The sequence below is a fragment of the Vanessa tameamea genome, chromosome 23 (genome assembly GCF_037043105.1).
Source record: "Vanessa tameamea isolate UH-Manoa-2023 chromosome 23, ilVanTame1 primary haplotype, whole genome shotgun sequence".
NCBI lineage: Eukaryota > Metazoa > Arthropoda > Insecta > Lepidoptera > Nymphalidae > Vanessa > Vanessa tameamea.
Window position 1 is genome coordinate 2,872,414 of NC_087331.1, and position 17,979 is coordinate 2,890,392.

Here is a 17,979-nt window from a genome sequence, read left to right on the forward strand (position 1 = left end):
ATGTAGTAATATTGCGAATCTTTTTTGATATAAAATACTTACAGAATAATTTAAGGAGTATATTACAAGCAGTTGTGTAACAAAATTGGTTGAATAGGAAATTTAATATCATTTTAATTTGTGTATAATAAGATATACATATATACTATATTTTTTATTTAAAAACATAAATATAATAAATGATAAGAAAATGTTCTAATAAATATATTTGTTAAATTGTACAGTGAATGTATTTGTAAGTAAGATAGCGAAAATATATATTTTTTAATTTTTTTTTACATTTAAATAAATGTCATATTTCATTAAGAAGGAATTTAATACAAACTTAAAATTAATCAATTACAATTTCAACTTTTTTCAATTGACATCGAATCCAATATGCCTACTAAAACAATAATGATAAATATTTTTTCAACTAGAATAAAATAAACACTGCCAATGTTGCCTCCTTATTGAAAGACTATATAAATTAGAAGCAGTTAAAGTTAAAATGTCAAAAAGAAGTTTAATTTTAAATTAAATGTTATCAAATTTATTTATATCACAATAAGACGCAGCTAATAATAATTTTATTTTAAATGTGCATGATGTGCGCTTTTAGTGAATAAGTGCTCTTAATTGTGCTAATAGCGTAAAATAATTTAAAATATTAATTTCAGTTCAGAAAGTTAAAACGCATGACTAGATATTATATTTTGATGGAAAATATTACTTTCATATACAGCAAATCTAGGTAGAAGTAAAGATTTTATTATAAATATTTAGTAGAAATTGTAATTTTTGAAAATGCTACTCATTTGCTGATACTGTCGGTATTCTCTTTATTTAAGCGATCAATACCATTTTGTTAAATATAATTGAACAAACATTTAATTATATCTTGTAAAAATTATATACGGTTTGGAAATAGTATTTTTTTTTTAAATATACAAGTATAAACTTTTAACAAATCTAATTAGGTTCTTGCTATTATAAATAAGCTTTAAACAGCTTACATAGAATTAAGTTAAAGTTTGAAATGTTTCAATTTAGATAAGTATTATATATGTAAATTATTTATTTAATATTGTATTATTTTATGGTTTCTAAGTTCTCATGAGATTGGTCTCAGTCTTATTCTATTGCGGTTTTTTTCTAATGAAAATGTTACCGTACATCGTTAATAATATTTTATAAATATCAATAACACTAACATAAAATATAACACTTCTTACAAAAAAATGGTACATTTTAAAAATTCTACCTACACATTACAATATTAATTTGATTATTTACATTCTTATTATAAATGCAACGATTTTTAATATAATATTCGAATTATTATTTTAAACTATGTCATATTCTAATAAAGTTAACTAGCGGAACCTATCAAAGATCTAAAACTATGAATAAAAAATTGAAGAATACAACAAGATACGGTTTCAGCTGGTCTTGGACCATATTTACAATAATTGGTGTTATAAAAAACTTTTATCAAGAAATGACTTCCATGCAACCATAAACTAAGAGCTTTCAAATCACAGATCATACCTCGCAAAATATTTGTACATTTTTTTATATATAACGTAAAATAATTTTATGTTAATTAATAAATAATTGTATCATTGCGTTAAAAAGGTGAAGTGGGAAAAGTGTCAAAAACCATGAGTGAATTAATATTAATCATTGTATCGAAAATGTGAATTAATAATAATCTTTATATACTATTAATAATAAAGCATTCATTCATTTCCTTTAAAATAATACGCCTTTATTAAAATTAATATTGGAATAGTAATCGGCTTTCGTAATTATTTCAGTAACTTAAATTATATTATTTTTTTTTAGAATAATCGTTTATTATTAAGTGTAACTATATTCGAACGGCTTACTTTACAACAGTCAGCACCTTGCATAAGCAATATAAACTTATTTCGAAACCCATACTTACAGTACAATATATGTAATGCATTTTGATTTCAATGAACCAATTTCTAATGGACGCTAAAAGAGGTACTATTCATTACATTATCTTGTCAACATTTGCAACACACAAAACATTTTAAGTCTATTTTAAATTAATATAGAATTTTATAAGTTATACAAAAATTACTAAAATGGTATTAATTATTTATATGGCAATACTCAATTAAACAAAATTTTACTTTCATTTACGTTATGATTTGTGATGCACTTACATCCAACTCAATAAAATTATCATTTTTACAACAACAGTGTTGCCACTTGAAAAAGGTGACTATTTATTTTTCTTAACAATAATAAATATTTTTGTTACGCTGCCTTCTTCTTTCGGGCGTCTCGTCTGTTGTCACCCGGCGGCTGGGGCTTGAGTTCTCTGATGTCTAACTAAAAATTAAAAGTGAGAGATATTAGAATTATATAATTATTTCCAATCGAAAGCTTTATACAAGTATAAGGATTGTTTATATATTTATTAACTTAAAACTTTATTTGAAAAAAATCGATTTAGAAATTAATGAATTCCTTCGATTTTCAAGTGTGAACACAATGACTTATCCACACTTTATAAGATCCTCAAATTTTGGTCGTGTATTGTAAATGGTGAATGTGTATATTAGAATGTACATTTGTGATATGATGCATGATGATGATTAAGTGATGCAAGTACATTATCCAGGTATCCTTAACTTATTAATCTATCATGATAATGTCATTATCATTATTGAATTAAAATAACTTTCGCAAAGAATATTTTTTATATATTTTGCTTATCTGATTAGAGTGAAATAGAAAGTAAAAAAAGTGAAATAAAAATCGAAGTAAAGCCGACGCAGAACAAATTATACCGAATGGTTTATATCAAAACAGTCGCTAAAGTTTCCTTCGGATCTTAACTAAAGGTTTAAATCTCTGAAAGGTACCACTAAGTTTTCCTGTGTTTCATGTGTGTTTTATATTATCTCATATATCATATGTATATATATATATAATATATAATCTGGAAATGTCAGATGATATGTCGCAACATGCATCACAATCAAACTACCGGAACTGTGTGGTGGAATGAAGTCCTAACGGTCTCCAATCCATTCAAAGGAATCCTTTGCCCGAAAAGGAGAGAAGTACGAGTTGATGCTTTTGTAATAAAAAAAAAATGGCAATAAAATTTGTCCATTAGTAAGTTTAACTCAAGTGCTACGTAATGCTTTTGCATGAGTATTGAGAATTTCAGAATTGGTGAACAATATGACAGAAATAAATCAAGGAAATATTGTAATCAATCTTACCAAAGTTTCATCATCTGGCACTCTTGATAATAAGTCGATAACTTCATTATTAGGTATCGTATGAGGACGTAGTATTTTTCTTGTAAATTTGTTAATACCTGTAAAATATTTTTAGTATCTACTATTTCATTTTTCGGATAATAGTGAGGCATTGATATATACTTGACTAAAGTTACGTACACATAATTAAAAAAAAAAAAATTTACTTCGTGGCGCCCAGCGTGGGACTCATCTAACTTTTGATATGTTATTTAAAAGTTGTTCATATAATTAAATATTTCTAAAACTCAGTTTTGTTAATTATACATTCATAGCATTCATAAATATGTCTGTGAACTTACCCCACGCCATGAGAAGATATCTCAATGGTATGAGATATAAAACGAACATGGCTCCCATTAGCATAATTATAGCTATATAACTAAGATATGGCACTGTAAAGTTCATAAGACTGAAAATTAAAAAAGAAACAATATTTATAACTAATATATACATTTAGAATAATAAAGATTTGTCTATTTTAAAAATGAACCTTACGATGTTATATAAAAGATACATTTACCAATGTATAGTAAAATAATGAATTTCAATAAGTTAAGATTTTTCCTTACTTTTTTACAGCTTCTCCTAAGGAAGCTACGTAACCGATGGCGTTTTGTACTGTTTGTGTTACTTCTTGTATAGCTTGCAATCTTTCTTTTAGAGATTTCTTTTCCTCCTGTAACAAAAAATATATAACGTTCATTAGAAAAAAACTTTGAAATCTAGCGATAAAGCTGTAAAATTTATTTCCTTAATCACAAATAACTAAATTTACCTTATGACCTGCCCCAGGAAGGATGTTCTATCTAAGTCATCTAGCTATCGAGAAAGCTTGGTGTTTCTCTAATTCTCATGTTCATACAATTTTTTTAACAGTTTCTATCAAAATATAATTATGTTCTGGATACGTGATGTTGTTATAAATATATTGAGATGATACCGTAACTAATTGTTCTTTAACAAAAACATCCCGAAAATGTTCTAAGTTTACAAATAGCCCGAACCGTTCGTTTTTGTTGTTCATCGTTTTATAATGCTTTAAAAGTATATTTTATTACCTTGTCTACTTCTTCTTCGTCATCTTCTTCAGCTAGTAGATCATCATCATCCACAGGTAAGAGCAAAGGATTTCCGCCTGAAATTCAGTCATTCAAAATAAAAAAAATGCTCCACATCAAATATATTTGACTGTTTTTATTTCTTCGTGTAAGTGTTACCATACTATTAAAAAAAGTAAAATGGCGAACAGTTAACTTTTCTGTAGCTGTTGTCATTTTGATTTTGTTTCTTACCAGATCATAATGTGTAGTATTCATCATACATAAAATATTATTGTTTATTAATATTTTATGTCTGATTACATTTACATTGAAAATACATTGTATTCACGAAGGACACATCCTTAGCACACTTTACAAATTCAATTAGCAAATATGTCCTGTCATATTATATATTATACCTATGACAGTGTGTTAAAAATTAATTAACCACATATGTGTTGCCACTATTATTAAAATAAAAAAATAAAATCATAATAGATTATCTTTCTAACTTCTGGATGTTAGTGTGACTAGGCAAAATGTATATTTTTATGTCATTAATGTTTTTAGAAGATATTATATACAAGCGCGTTAAAATATGCAGTATGCTAATATTTTCTTAAGAATATATATATTATGATCATTTTGGCATTATGTCAAAAAACTTTTAGAACGCAAAACATTCAGCGTTTTAAATATTGACACCTAAAATACGAATGAGATTATAACGGAATACACAAGCTATTTACAAGCGTTACATCAAAAATATTATTTCATTAGTATTAGACATTTTATTTCTTTTCATTTCGATAAAAATCAATCATGCAAGACGTTACAACAATCACCTTTAACTTACTACAAAATAATTCTTTCAGACACGCCCAAGGATTACATCGGAAACGTTTTAATGGAACTACAAAATAAAAAATAAAAATTTAACTAAAAATTAGATTTAGAAAGTAACTAAAATCTAATTCGAAAAATAAAAAAAATGTTTTCAAATTTAAATTATTATAGCTAAAAAAAAACCGTAATAAAACTTACCCGTTAGTCTATAAATAAGCCAGTTTCTCGCAAAAAAGGTTAATAATAAAAAGGGTAACATCCACATTTGATAGTTGTAACAAAACGCTAGCCACGCTAGCAGACCTATGAACGATCTTATCCTGGATTCCCATTCAAAACAATCTCTGGAAGAGAAAAAATATTAACTCCTAGCATATTTGCATAAAATAAAATGAACATTCATAGATTATTATAACGCTAGCCAAATTATTAATAGCAAAATATTTTACGAGAAAAATACCATATCGGAAAAACTCTGAAGAGTTATGTAAATGATATCCTCCCTCGATACCTACATATGTATTTAATTTTAATAGCAAATACGAGTATTTTAAAATTTTTAGTATTTCTCTATATCTATTTTAAATAGATTCTCTATTTTTTTTATAACAACGCATAACTTTCTTGGAAATATATATAAGAACGACCGATGCGTGCCGTAACGTCAAGATTTTTGGCCATATTTTAGTTTATGCTGTCGATTGAACAATTTGAAACAAAACAATCTTTTAGCTGCAATTAAACGTAGAATTAAAAATATTTAAAATAATCAACGGATGCAAAATGTTCGCGCTGATTGTTCGTCATTATTGTATTGCAGAGTAAATCCTAGACGTGTACTTATTAATAAATAATGTGTGTGTGTTTCGGTATGTAAATACATGTTTTAATGTGACTAAATGCGCATGTGTGGCGTTTGATGATCTCAGTTTATATGTGTTCATATATAAACAGGCTTGCCAGGTGTTCGGTATGCTACCGAACGGTTCGGTATTTTAGCACCATGTTCGGTATGACAAAAATAGCGAAGTATGGGCGGTTCGGTATTTCTTTTTGATTATTTTGTCCCTTATAAATGATTCAATTGTCAGATTTGACGCAATCAGCTTACTTACTTAGTATGTGAAGGACATGGAGAAGGTTGAATTATGTATCCTATGTAATTTCAGTCTGACATATCGAGAAATGCAGTTAAAGCAAAAAAGACATTGCTGGAAACTTGCGTAAGTGAGAAAAATATAATTTTTATAAGGTTAGCTAGTTGCTCTTGTGAAATGATACTTTTTATTTTAAGTTAATAATATGACGTTTGAGCGCTATTCGGTATTTTTTTGAAAAAGACCTGGCAACCCTGAATATAAACCATCTTGTGTTGTTATTCTTATTAAAAGTTTTAATAAGTAGTTGGTACTTACTGTAAAATTTTTCCAACTTCAATAAACCACATAATGATAGCCTTCAGTCTCATTACGTTCCGAATGAACAACTGCCTCTTAAACTTAGCCTCCTGATGCATGTACTTGGGTTCCTTTGGGTTTACAACTCGGATTGCTCCTTTGAGCTGAGTAAAAATGATAATTAATATAACTAAAGTAATAACTACTGTGATGAAAAAACGAGGACTACTTCCAGAAACACTTGAGCGTTTATTATTTTTTAATATTTAAGATTTTTGCTTCAATATTGTATTAAAAACTTTGGACTTTTTCTAGCGGTTAAACTCAAGGTAATGTTTGTGGAAAATAATCGAAAAATTTAATGCCTTGCGCTTTTTCTATTAAATAACTTTATATATCTTACTGGATTCCAAATGACGCTCATTTCCAACAAAATCTGCGGGTAATTCCCTTTCGCTCTAGCCCTCATCTTCTTATCCTTTAGCGCGAACCACCGTTTTTCCCCATTTCTTATATTCAACAAAGGTACTGCCAGTTTACCGAGGAATTCAACTTTATGATCGTGGTCTTCATCGTACACTGTTAATTCTAATATTGAACTTATGTCCTTAACTGTGCTGAAATATATAAATAATATTTAACGCTCTTGGAAATCTATATTAAAATAATTATTTCACGCTGTATAACTATCGATTTTATACGTTTATTTTAGTTCGCTTCACCCCTGAGAAAAGCTCAAGCAGAAACAGTAAATAGAAGATATAATATAATCGGTAGAATTGTCTTTTAAAACGATTAAAATTCAATCTGACGAAATAAAATAGTATATAAAAGGTATGCTTACTTTTCAAAACATACATTTCCTATCTAAATATTTAGTCAAAAATATGTTAGCTTTAAATTAAATACTGATTTTCATTTGAGGCAATAAATATGACATAATATTATTTAGCTAGATTAAAAAAAAAACAAAATGTAATTACTATTATAACAACGGATATTTCATTATAATGTTTTTATTTACTTATTATTTTTATATTCATTATTCATAAACGTATCATTGACGTTAGTTTATATTATAAAGTAAAAATGAGTCAGAGAACAAGCGAAACTTGACAGAACAGCGTAGGTTAAAACAGGAGGCGGACGAACAAATGGGCCATCTGATGATAAGAGGTCACCATTACCTACATATATACACATTCATCGGCATCGTAAGAAATTTTAACCATTCCTTATATTACCAATGTACGACCATCACTAACCTTGGGAACTCTAGATGTTATGTTCGTCGTACCTTTTTCTTACCGGTAGCGGCAAATGGGCCATCTGACCTTAAGTAGCCGCCACCGCCCATAGACATTGGCGCTGTTAGAAACATTAACCGTCCCTTACTTCGCCAATGCGCCACCAACCTTGGGAACTAAGTTGTTATGCCCCTTGTGCCTGTAGTTAGACTGGCCTGATGTTACAATGACTCACTCACCCTTCAAACCTGAACTCAATAATATTTATTATTGCAGTTTGACGGTAGAAGATTTGATTATTTGGTACCTATGCAGACGAGCTTATACAAAGCCTTAAAACCAAAAAAAACTCTTTGCGTTACCTGACCTATGGGGACGCAACAGTAGTACTTAATCGCGCGGATTAATAAGTAACTAGGTATTATAAATAAACATAAATTTGTAATAACTTACAAGGTAAATATCTTCATCCAGTTCGGTGTGAGTGTTTTATACTCTGTATGTGTTTGTAGCCTAGCATTACCGAGTTCTAATACGCAGAATGGATCGGACTTCCCTCCTAAATCCGCAGCCGCTAAGCCTTTAGCACCGTATACTTTGACGCACAGCCACCCGACGCCACTTGTTGTCTCGTTTAGTCTGTGCCACGCCTGTAAAATATTTCAAAAGGCTTCTTGAAATATAATAACAAGAATTAAGACGCGAGCAATACGTGAGTAGTAACATATAATCTTTATAACGAACCATTTAGACACACGTGTGTGATTTTATTGGAGATAGTCACAATTGCGAGGCATTTTTGTGGATACATTTAATCTTATTCCTCATTGCCGCGATGCTAATAAGCTACTGAGAATTATGAAAGAGGAATGAAATTACGTATTAATGTCAGCTGTTTAAAATGTTAGTATAACTATTTTTGTACAAGTTTTCAAAGAATTTCTAAATTTATATATTTTTATTTCAACTAATAAACGTAGTTTTTTTATAGGAAGGACAACAGCCACAAGGGAAATAAACCTGCGACGTTCACATCGTTAAGGGAGACGTAAACCGTTGAATTTTTCAGACTCTGAATGCAATATATGTTGTCGTTTTTGAGTTAATTTATAGTTTTGACTGTTGAGCTTTAAAAACCGTCTGTTAAGTAACAACGTTAAATATAACGTTATTATTAACAACATTAAAAATAACGTTACTACTTATTATCATGGAATAAAATAACGTTAAATGCACGACAGTGCGTTCTTGTAAATGTTATTTATTTATGTAAAATTACACACAATTCAATGTGTGTATCTGTATTTGTGTTCTTGTTATTATTTATATTGGAGTAATATTGTTTTTAATACTATATTTAAAAACAGAAACAAATTGCAATGAAAAGCTTATTTTTATGATTAAATAATATTTACTTCTTATCTTTGAATGACGTGAAAAATCTTTATTACTTTAATGTATATTTTATATAACATAAAGTATTTGTCAAGCGGTATCATTGTCTCGAATTTATAGTCTGTCTTTCGTTTTATTAAATTTTCAAATAAAAATGAATGATAGTGCTTCACTTTGCTTTACAACTCCGTATAAAGAGAATCTTGCTTTGAAAGCATTCTTAAAAGACGAGCTCTTACTAATGTTGGGATTGGAATTTTGCCAACATACGTGAAGGTTGAATGGGCGTGGATTCAAATTTTAATGAGACGTATACTTTGTGTGGTGAAATTTGGTGGTTAATTTGGTGTCAAATGAGGAATGCGGTTGAAAATGTATAAAATCGCATCGAATGTATAAAGTAACTCTACTTAACCTATCCTCAAAATAAATTTAAAATTGGAATTAAATCAAATGTTTGTATAAAACTAACAGTGTATTTGTTTCTTAAAAATGATTAATTTTTTTTAGGTTCGTTGTTACGTTTTTTTTTAAATGTTTTAAAAATAGAATCCTGCCCCTTACTTTCTTATGCCAAATTTATTTTAATCCGTCCCGTGTTTTTGTTTTCAAATTTATACGTTACAGTATTACATATTAAAAAAATATCTGACCAATAAAAATAATAAAAAATTACTTGGGCTGTATACTGTTGAACTTGTGTAAATTTAGGACCATACATAATAAAAAACATATACTTACATATCTCCTCTCAATAATTTCAACATCCCTAGGATTTTCTCTATAGCTAGCGAGATCTGTGATTGTTTCCGATTGTGTGGTACCACTTATTGTTAGTAGGAGAAATATTTGTCCATTACCGTCTTCGAGGTCCTGCCATATGTTATGTGTCTTCTCCCTTTCTAATATTGAGAGATCTATTGTACATCTAAAAATATAAAAGGTATTAAGTCAACTAACTAGGATATATAAAAATACGAAAATTACAGATAAACAAGCAACATAAACGATTATTTTAAACAAATCAAAATATACCTTAACTAAGTTCACTGCTGCAAGCACCTTTGAATCGTTATTTTCCAATAAATCAAAAGCTACCATTAGAAATAATTTCGCGAATGAGCCGCAAAGCAAATATTCCGTATGCTAAATATTCGGCAGATCACTGTTTGACCTTTGAAAAAAGGTATATTATTTATTCTAACTGAGATTTGAATGTTCCAATCTCAAACTAATAAATTGTCCTACATTATACATTTAGGTCAAAATTCAACTATAATAATAATAATTGTTGAAAATTTAAAGAAAGCATATTATTAATTTGCATGTTTCGAACCATTTTTTCCTAATTTTATTTCCAAATTATTTTTATTGGTAACACTAAAACAAAATTTAATTAAAAAAAAAGAGACCAATTGTGGATACGTAGAGTTCTTTTTGCCTCTTTATATATATAAATAATAAACCTGAGTGTCATACAATCTATTGATTTAATCAGCGTGACACAGACGTAAATGATGAAAATTTATTTTTTCGTTTAGCCTTTGATTACATATATCACGAGATAGGTCATAAAGTATATGCACACTAGTAAAGTACTATGACGTTTGGCGAGTATCACGGACACCAAAATCAGCCTTTTTGTTTTAGTGTTTTTGTGCGACACTATCTATATATATAAACAATCTAAACATCTATTTAGCCTCAATCTTATTTTCAATGCTACATATTTTATACGTTTATCTGTACTGTCGACTAAACAAAAGTACGGTTAACGAAGTAAAACATGTTGAAAAGCTCGCTAAATAACTTAATTCATTTTTAATCCCGACGGGACTCTCGGTATTGTATAACAAATTAAGTGTATTCTGATTTTGTGTTTTATATTTCATCGTTCAAACAATATATCATAATATTATAAAGAAGGAGAGTTTATATCATTGAACATAGTAATCTAAGGGAGTATAATTTTAATATGTTACTCCATTGTCAATAGTCAGTTTGGTGATGAAATTTATAGGTATTATAATTATTATAACTTTACGTTGCGACTCTAAGATTCGGGTTAGAGACTACATATAGACTTTAAGTAATATAGCGAACTGTACTGATCTTAAATTGACGACCTCCGTCGTCGAGTAGTGTGTACACCGGTTTTCATGGATACGCCACTCCGAGATCCCGGGTTCGATTCATTCATCAGAAAAAGTTCATTCGTTTTCTATGTTGTCTTGGGTCTGGGTGTTTGTGGTACTGTCGTTACTGATAACTCAAGTGTTTTAGCTACTTACATTGGGATCAGAGTGATGTATGTGATGTTGTCCAATATTTATTAAATAAAATCGGGTACAGCAAGTAACATATTAAATAAAAAAAGTATATACATCGAGACATCGAAATCGATTGTTATTGAAAGAATTAACGAATAAAGAATAACAATAATATATATTTTAATAATTTAAAGTAGAAGTAAACAATATTCTCAAATAAAGGAGAGAGGGTGTAGAGATCTGGGAGGGAGAAGGGGAATTACGGAGAGCCTCATGTCATTTAACGACACGGTATACGATTAGGTCGAGGCGCGTCAATAGAGGTTTCATATAAATAAGACTTTATACAGATAAAATATTTATATTCTGCTTCATTATTGTTTTGTTTTACAACTTATTACAGTTACGAATTGTCGTTTGTATCGCGATTTTAGTCAGAATTTGTTCATTGCATTAAAAAATTGCTCTTTGAAGTATGCAATTAGTGTTAAACTATACGTCGCGAATAGTGTAGGTACTGCATAGAATTTGTTAATCACGTTAGATAATTTATGGCGCGTTGTAAATGCACGTTTGAGCTTTTAGTTTCCGTAGCGGCAAAGACTCGCGTGCAACCTAAGCTAAATTTAATTCATCAATGATATTTTCGAATATTTACTCATGACTGTATTTTTAGTTGTTGAAAAAAAGTAACTACTGAGTTTCTCGCCGGTTCTTCTCGATAGAATCTACATTCCGAACCGGCGGTAGCTTCACTTAATATAGTTTGTGAAATGACGATTTAAAGGTACTTGTAAAAGTCTACTTGAATAAAGTATATTTTTGATTTGATAATATTTAGAATAAGGCATAGGGGCAGGAGGATGATGAATATTTCAAAGAATTTGTTACACTGCATTTACAACAGAACTGTACAATGAGTTGCTACAACAATTATTATATTAAATAACACTTTTCTTCTTTATTATACAAAATTAATAAGATAAAAAAGTAACTACCAAATTAAACGCGTTTCGATTCGAGGTACGATTTAAAAGTGCTTGCAGGATAATGATTGATTCGATTGGAAAAAATGATTATTAATAAAGTACATTTATACACCGACTTGCCTTCCTAAAAAATCATCCTTAGTCTGTTTGTCTTTATCCCATACTGTTACTTCTAAGATTTGCTCCTGATCATCATACAAGTGAAGATCGAATTGTTCCAGCCATGAAGGGTGGAGAGTCTTCCACACTACCTTACTTTTGTATTTTTCGTTACCTAATCTAAATAAAACCATAATTAAAATACATGATCTCAAAGAAAAACTTTGAGCTAGACATTCGATTTAGCTCGTGTTTATATCATTTTCTCATATCATCATTCGATGCGGTTCGGTACGATGTATACATTTACATTCCAATTTCCAATACATTAACCGCCTGTAAATTTCCCACTGCTGGGCTAAGGCCTCCTCTCCGTTTAAGGAGAAGGTTTGGAGCATATTCCACCAAGCTGCTCCAATGCGGGCTGGTGGAACACACATGTGGCAGAATTTCGTTGAAATTAGACACATGCAGATTTCCTCCCGATGTTTTTCTTCACCGCCGAGCACGAGATGAGTTATAAACACAAATTAAGCACATGAAAATTCAGTGGTTCTTGCCTGGTTTTGAACCTGAAATCATCAGTTCAGATGCACGCGTTCTAACCACTGGGCCATCTCGGCTTAAGATGTATATTATGTGATATATATTTAGTAACACCGTTACAAACAATATGTAGTTAATCGTGCAATGTCGCAATTCGTTTTAAACTATCGGTTATACTAAAGTAGTGTTTGCAGTTTTATAGTAAAGATAAACTCGGTAACAGTGAAATGGAAGTCACAAAAATAACAGCAGACGACGTCGAAGAGATGCAACTCGACCAAATGTCGGCCGAATAAAAGGGATGATCGCGGTTTAAACCCGAGTGAAATGATAAAACTTCAAGAATCGACTTTATATTACAAGTGACAACTTACAGTGATACGGCATTTTTATACTTGTGTCCTTATACATTTTATAATTATTATAGTCACATTGTGACAATTCACACTTGGACACTGCGGTGAGATTTGAGTTTCTTGTTACAGAATCGTCCTACGTATTTCAAATCTCTACGAAAATAACGATCGAGCTGTCAAAGACATGTAACATTGAAATGAAAAGCAAAATCTTTACCTACAATTGATATTGAAATATTTTACGTTTAATGTATAAAAAAAGCAAAGAATATATTTAATAAAACGACGATTACCTAAATTTACAATAAGGGTCGCTGGACCTAGAGTCCAAGTCCATCGCTGGTAGGTTTTTCGCTTCAACTAGAACTATTGTCACCACAGAACTCCATATCTGTGCCTTCAGTCTCTTGTTAACGTCGCTAAGCCTTGTGTTTTTCAACAGATACTGTAAACAATAATTCGTTATTATTTTTATTATACATACAATGACCAGGGAAGTTGAAGTCAGGCTTGAGATAATAATAGCAGTTTTGTATCCAGGGGTGTTGTTTCGACTTTCAATCTGGGATGCGTTTAAATGCGACAAAAAATTGCTTATATTCGTTAGACATATTTCATTACCCTTTAAATACAGACGTTTAGGAAAAAATGTCTATTATTAAAAAAATATTTTAAGATCATGGTTTTATTCATGGTTCGATTGGTAATGTAATACTTTCCTAATATCTATTGCAACACCCAAGTTCAAAAGCAAATGTGGTGCTTGCTATTGGTTCAAATGATGACCGACCTTCTTGCGAATTCATAACGAAAACCAAAGGAATACCATGAAGTCACGGATACAGCAAACGTACACATTGATATCATTGCAGCGCTGTCTAAGGCTGCATTCATTGCGATAATTATCAAACGTTAAGGACGAGAACACACCGGTGTGACGAAATGCCTATATAGCTACAGGCACAGAAATACAAAAAGGCGTAAGACCCATGTACAATAGAACTAAAATATTTATTAAGACGTGGACATTACGTTCCAATATTGTTAAAGGCTTCGCTTCGCTTCGCACAGTGTATTCGATCTTTAAAACACTAATTGTCTATCCATTAGCATAGGTTAACGAGATTGGTTAGTAAAACACGATTCAGTTCTATTTGTATTTTATGATAAAACAAAGCAAGTCCATAGCAACGATTAAAAAGCGAAAAAATTACATTATAAAACATTCACTTTAAATAATTGTGTGAAAACAAAAAAAAAATGTTATTATTTCAAATTTCTAAAGTTGTTGTTACAAAGTATATAAAATCGATAAGCATGGATGAACAGCATAAAAATCCCAAACGAATCAATAACAATAATTGAAAATCACAAAAGACCATAGAAACTACAATAAAGAGATCATTATTATACATTTCATTGAACTGAAATATGATTATTTTTATATTGACAAACATCATCACAATCAACACTTATTAGCACATATCCTTCTGTTGTTCTTGCCACCAAACCAGACTACACATTGAGTTATACAAGCACCTGTACCCGATTCCAACCACAGGAGGAGTAATCATCTTAAGTCATCTTAAGTAATCTATGACATTCAATTTGGATTCGTGAAAAAATGGCGTTTAAAATTACGGTAAATTTGTTATCGAAGTTTTGGATGTAATATTAAAGTGGATATAAGTAGTTAAATGAAATAGTATTGTATTATTTATAGAAATATAGCAGAGCTATTAGCAAATCATATGGAATATAAGTTAAATTGTAAATCTAAAGATTGCTTATCTTTACTCCTTTTATGTTTGGAATAGGCTAGGCCACACCCGTTGTCATGCAACCACCACCCAATAATAAATACCCTATGAATTCTATCGCCTTTGCTCTTTAGTCTCGGAAACCGGTTGCCGATTTTTTCTATCAAGTCTGAACAGGAATTGATGGCCGATGGAATGTCGAGTATGTGACCTGGCGGTAAGCTACCGGCACGAGGTCTTATTTCTGAAGTTCTGTAAGAAACGAAAGAATATAGTATCAACAATATCGTGTTTGTTGTAAATGTGATTTCATTTATTTTTTATGGCATTGGTTGGCGGACGAGCATACCTGATGGTAAGTGGTCACCACCGCCCATAGACAAAGGCGCTGTAAGAAATATTAACCATTCCTTACATCACCTATTCGCCACCAACCTTGTGAACTAAGATGTTATGTCCCTTGTGCCTGTGATTACACTGGCTCACTCACACTTCTAACCGGAACACAACAATACAGAGTACTGTATTTGGCGGTAGAATATATGATGAGTGGGTGGTACCTACCCAGACGGCTTTGCACATAGTCCTACCACCAAGAAGATTTCTTTATCAAGCAAATGATGTTTTTGATATAGTATTTTATTTTAAATTATAAATAAAGTAAAATCATTAAAGAGTACTAATCAACTTGTATGTACCTTCTTTTTAATTTTTTGTTAATTTAAATATTCTCAGTAATTTTTTTTTTATTTTGTTTATTTAAATAGCTGTTATTAAATATATGCTATATGCTCTTAAATTTTCAACTTGTTGTTGAAATGCTTTTAAAGATATGAAATGTATTACATTAAATGTTTCATTGCAGTGAACACGGTAGCATGTTACAAAATTGCTTATTACATAAAACTTGGAACGTTAATTATGAAATATGTCAGTTAAGAACTATTATGCAATAACTGAGACATAATATCTTAGAGGCAATTGAAAATTACGGGCTCTTGCTTTAGTTCAACATAGTTATACAATAATATGGCTGAGCAAATGAAAAATACTGAAATAACGACACACTAATTGATTTTTGTAATTAATAATTAAATTACAATTAATTCTTATGATTATACAATAAGAATTATTTGGAAGAAGTTCTTAATAAAAGTTCATGCTATTTTTTTTTTTTTATTTTATATGTTGAAATATAAAATTCTACTAATTCCAAGCCTTAATTTTCTGCTGTAATAGTAACTGTGTGTGGTTTTAAAAGAATTGTATTCATTTGATTAGGTCTGAAGCCTCTTTTGGAGTTGTTTAATATTAAAATAGTTAAAAATAATAATTTAACAGTTTTAATAGTAAAAACAGTGTTAGCAATATTAAAGACTAAACTAAAAGTCACTAATAAAAATGCATAAATTTAATGCACAATGGTTGAACACTGTTATCATAATATCAATAAATACTTAATACTTTGTAGGGTGTTTATTTTATTAACAACAGCTTAGCTTGAAAAGCTTTTTAGGATATACTTTATATATATTTTAAACGGTCTTCATGGTAAATAACAGCCTCTATATGTCCCAATGTTGGGCTAAGTCCTACACTCAACAGTGTTCTTGAGAAGATGTTTAAGTTCACCACGCTCCTTCAATACTGGTTTGTACACCCACATGTGACAGAATTTCATCAATAAGCAGCCTTTGAACCCGTTTCTTTTATTTGACCCGAATTTATTGTCTATTTTAAATACTATAATGTATACTAAAATACTAAATATAATTCGTAAACACGCTGTATAACGGCCAACAAAATTCATCGCTAATGGTAATTTTGTGTAAATCTAATGTACGAGTATCATATAATGTATCAAGTGTTATAACACACGAATTCATTTTGGTAATTATAACCTAAATATAAATATTTCACAAATAAAAAATGTCCTTTCTTCTTACAAATAATAATTGCGTTATAAGAAATATAAATACACGAGTACAATTAAAAAAGGAATATATTACAATACACATTGCATAAATAATAGGTAATGGATCAAACCAACCAATCAACGGTAAGATCGAGTGGTATATTCAAAAATTCTTTCTTTGAAGTTTTTTGCTTCAATTCTATTGAAATGGCGTATTTATATGGACTTTTGACCGCAACCATATTAATACAAATATAGGTAAAATGCATAAACATACCTTTCATCGCTTGAAGAGAGACAGGAAAAACACGAATCGCTCGAACTATAGAAATTGGAATCATTGTCCGCTGCAAGATTCGATGTCGACACACACCTTCGATAAAGGACACCATTTTTTTCAATCGTCAAGAAATTCTTGCATATTTGTTTCGGATCCACATTTAAATTAGGTTCGTCGACTATTAAAGACGGTATACTAGAATTTTTTCGCTCAATTTCGCTCGATTCGATCGACGATATTTCATCCGTGTCTTTGTCCAAAGAACTTTCATCCAAGTAGCTTCTTTCATCCGACAAATGGGACACGAACCTTGATAACTTCGATCTCTCTATTCTTGTTTGTACTTGATCTTGAAAATCTTCTACGCGATCATGAATTTTAGCGTGCAGTTTAATCAGACTATTTTTAAGTCTGTCCAATTTGTTATCTTTATCCGACATGTTAATATCACTTGGCACTACGTTTTGAATTATTTTTTCCTGTATTAAGGGACCAGAAATCTTTAACCAATGTAAATAATCATTGATAAATTTGAAACTAGAACGGAGA

General features: G+C 30.0%; 2 protein-coding genes across 12 annotated transcripts in view; one reads left to right on the forward strand and one right to left on the reverse strand.

Moving 5' to 3' along the window:
- The window catches only part of LOC113397704 (YY1-associated factor 2), a 318,077-nt gene that overhangs the window by 131,670 nt on the left and 168,428 nt on the right, over nt 1–17,979 (forward strand). The window lies entirely within an intron of this gene.
- The window catches only part of Mctp (Multiple C2 domain and transmembrane region protein), a 177,896-nt gene continuing 159,962 nt past the window's right edge, over nt 46–17,979 (reverse strand). For 5 of the 11 annotated variants that reach the window (XM_026636117.2, XM_026636116.2, XM_026636121.2 and 2 more), the window contains 13 exons: nt 13,769–13,920; nt 12,595–12,753; nt 9,957–10,143; nt 8,274–8,470; nt 6,977–7,190; nt 6,592–6,737; nt 5,375–5,520; nt 5,187–5,243; nt 4,349–4,425; nt 3,860–3,966; nt 3,590–3,699; nt 3,249–3,346; nt 46–2,346 (listed from right to left, as the gene is read on the reverse strand). In XM_026636117.2, the coding sequence (XP_026491902.1) occupies nt 2,272–2,346; nt 3,249–3,346; nt 3,590–3,699; nt 3,860–3,966; nt 4,349–4,425; nt 5,187–5,243; nt 5,375–5,520; nt 6,592–6,737; nt 6,977–7,190; nt 8,274–8,470; nt 9,957–10,143; nt 12,595–12,753; nt 13,769–13,920 (1,725 nt within the window). In that variant the 3' untranslated portion in view covers nt 46–2,271. Of the gene's footprint in view, nt 2,347–3,248; nt 3,347–3,589; nt 3,700–3,859; nt 3,967–4,348; nt 4,426–5,175; nt 5,244–5,374; nt 5,521–6,591; nt 6,738–6,976; nt 7,191–8,273; nt 8,471–9,956; nt 10,144–12,594; nt 12,754–13,768; nt 13,921–15,339; nt 15,488–17,427; nt 17,910–17,979 lie in introns of those variants that run through there. The other 6 variants (XM_026636119.2, XM_026636118.2, XM_064218706.1 and 3 more) reach the window with 3 other exon arrangements.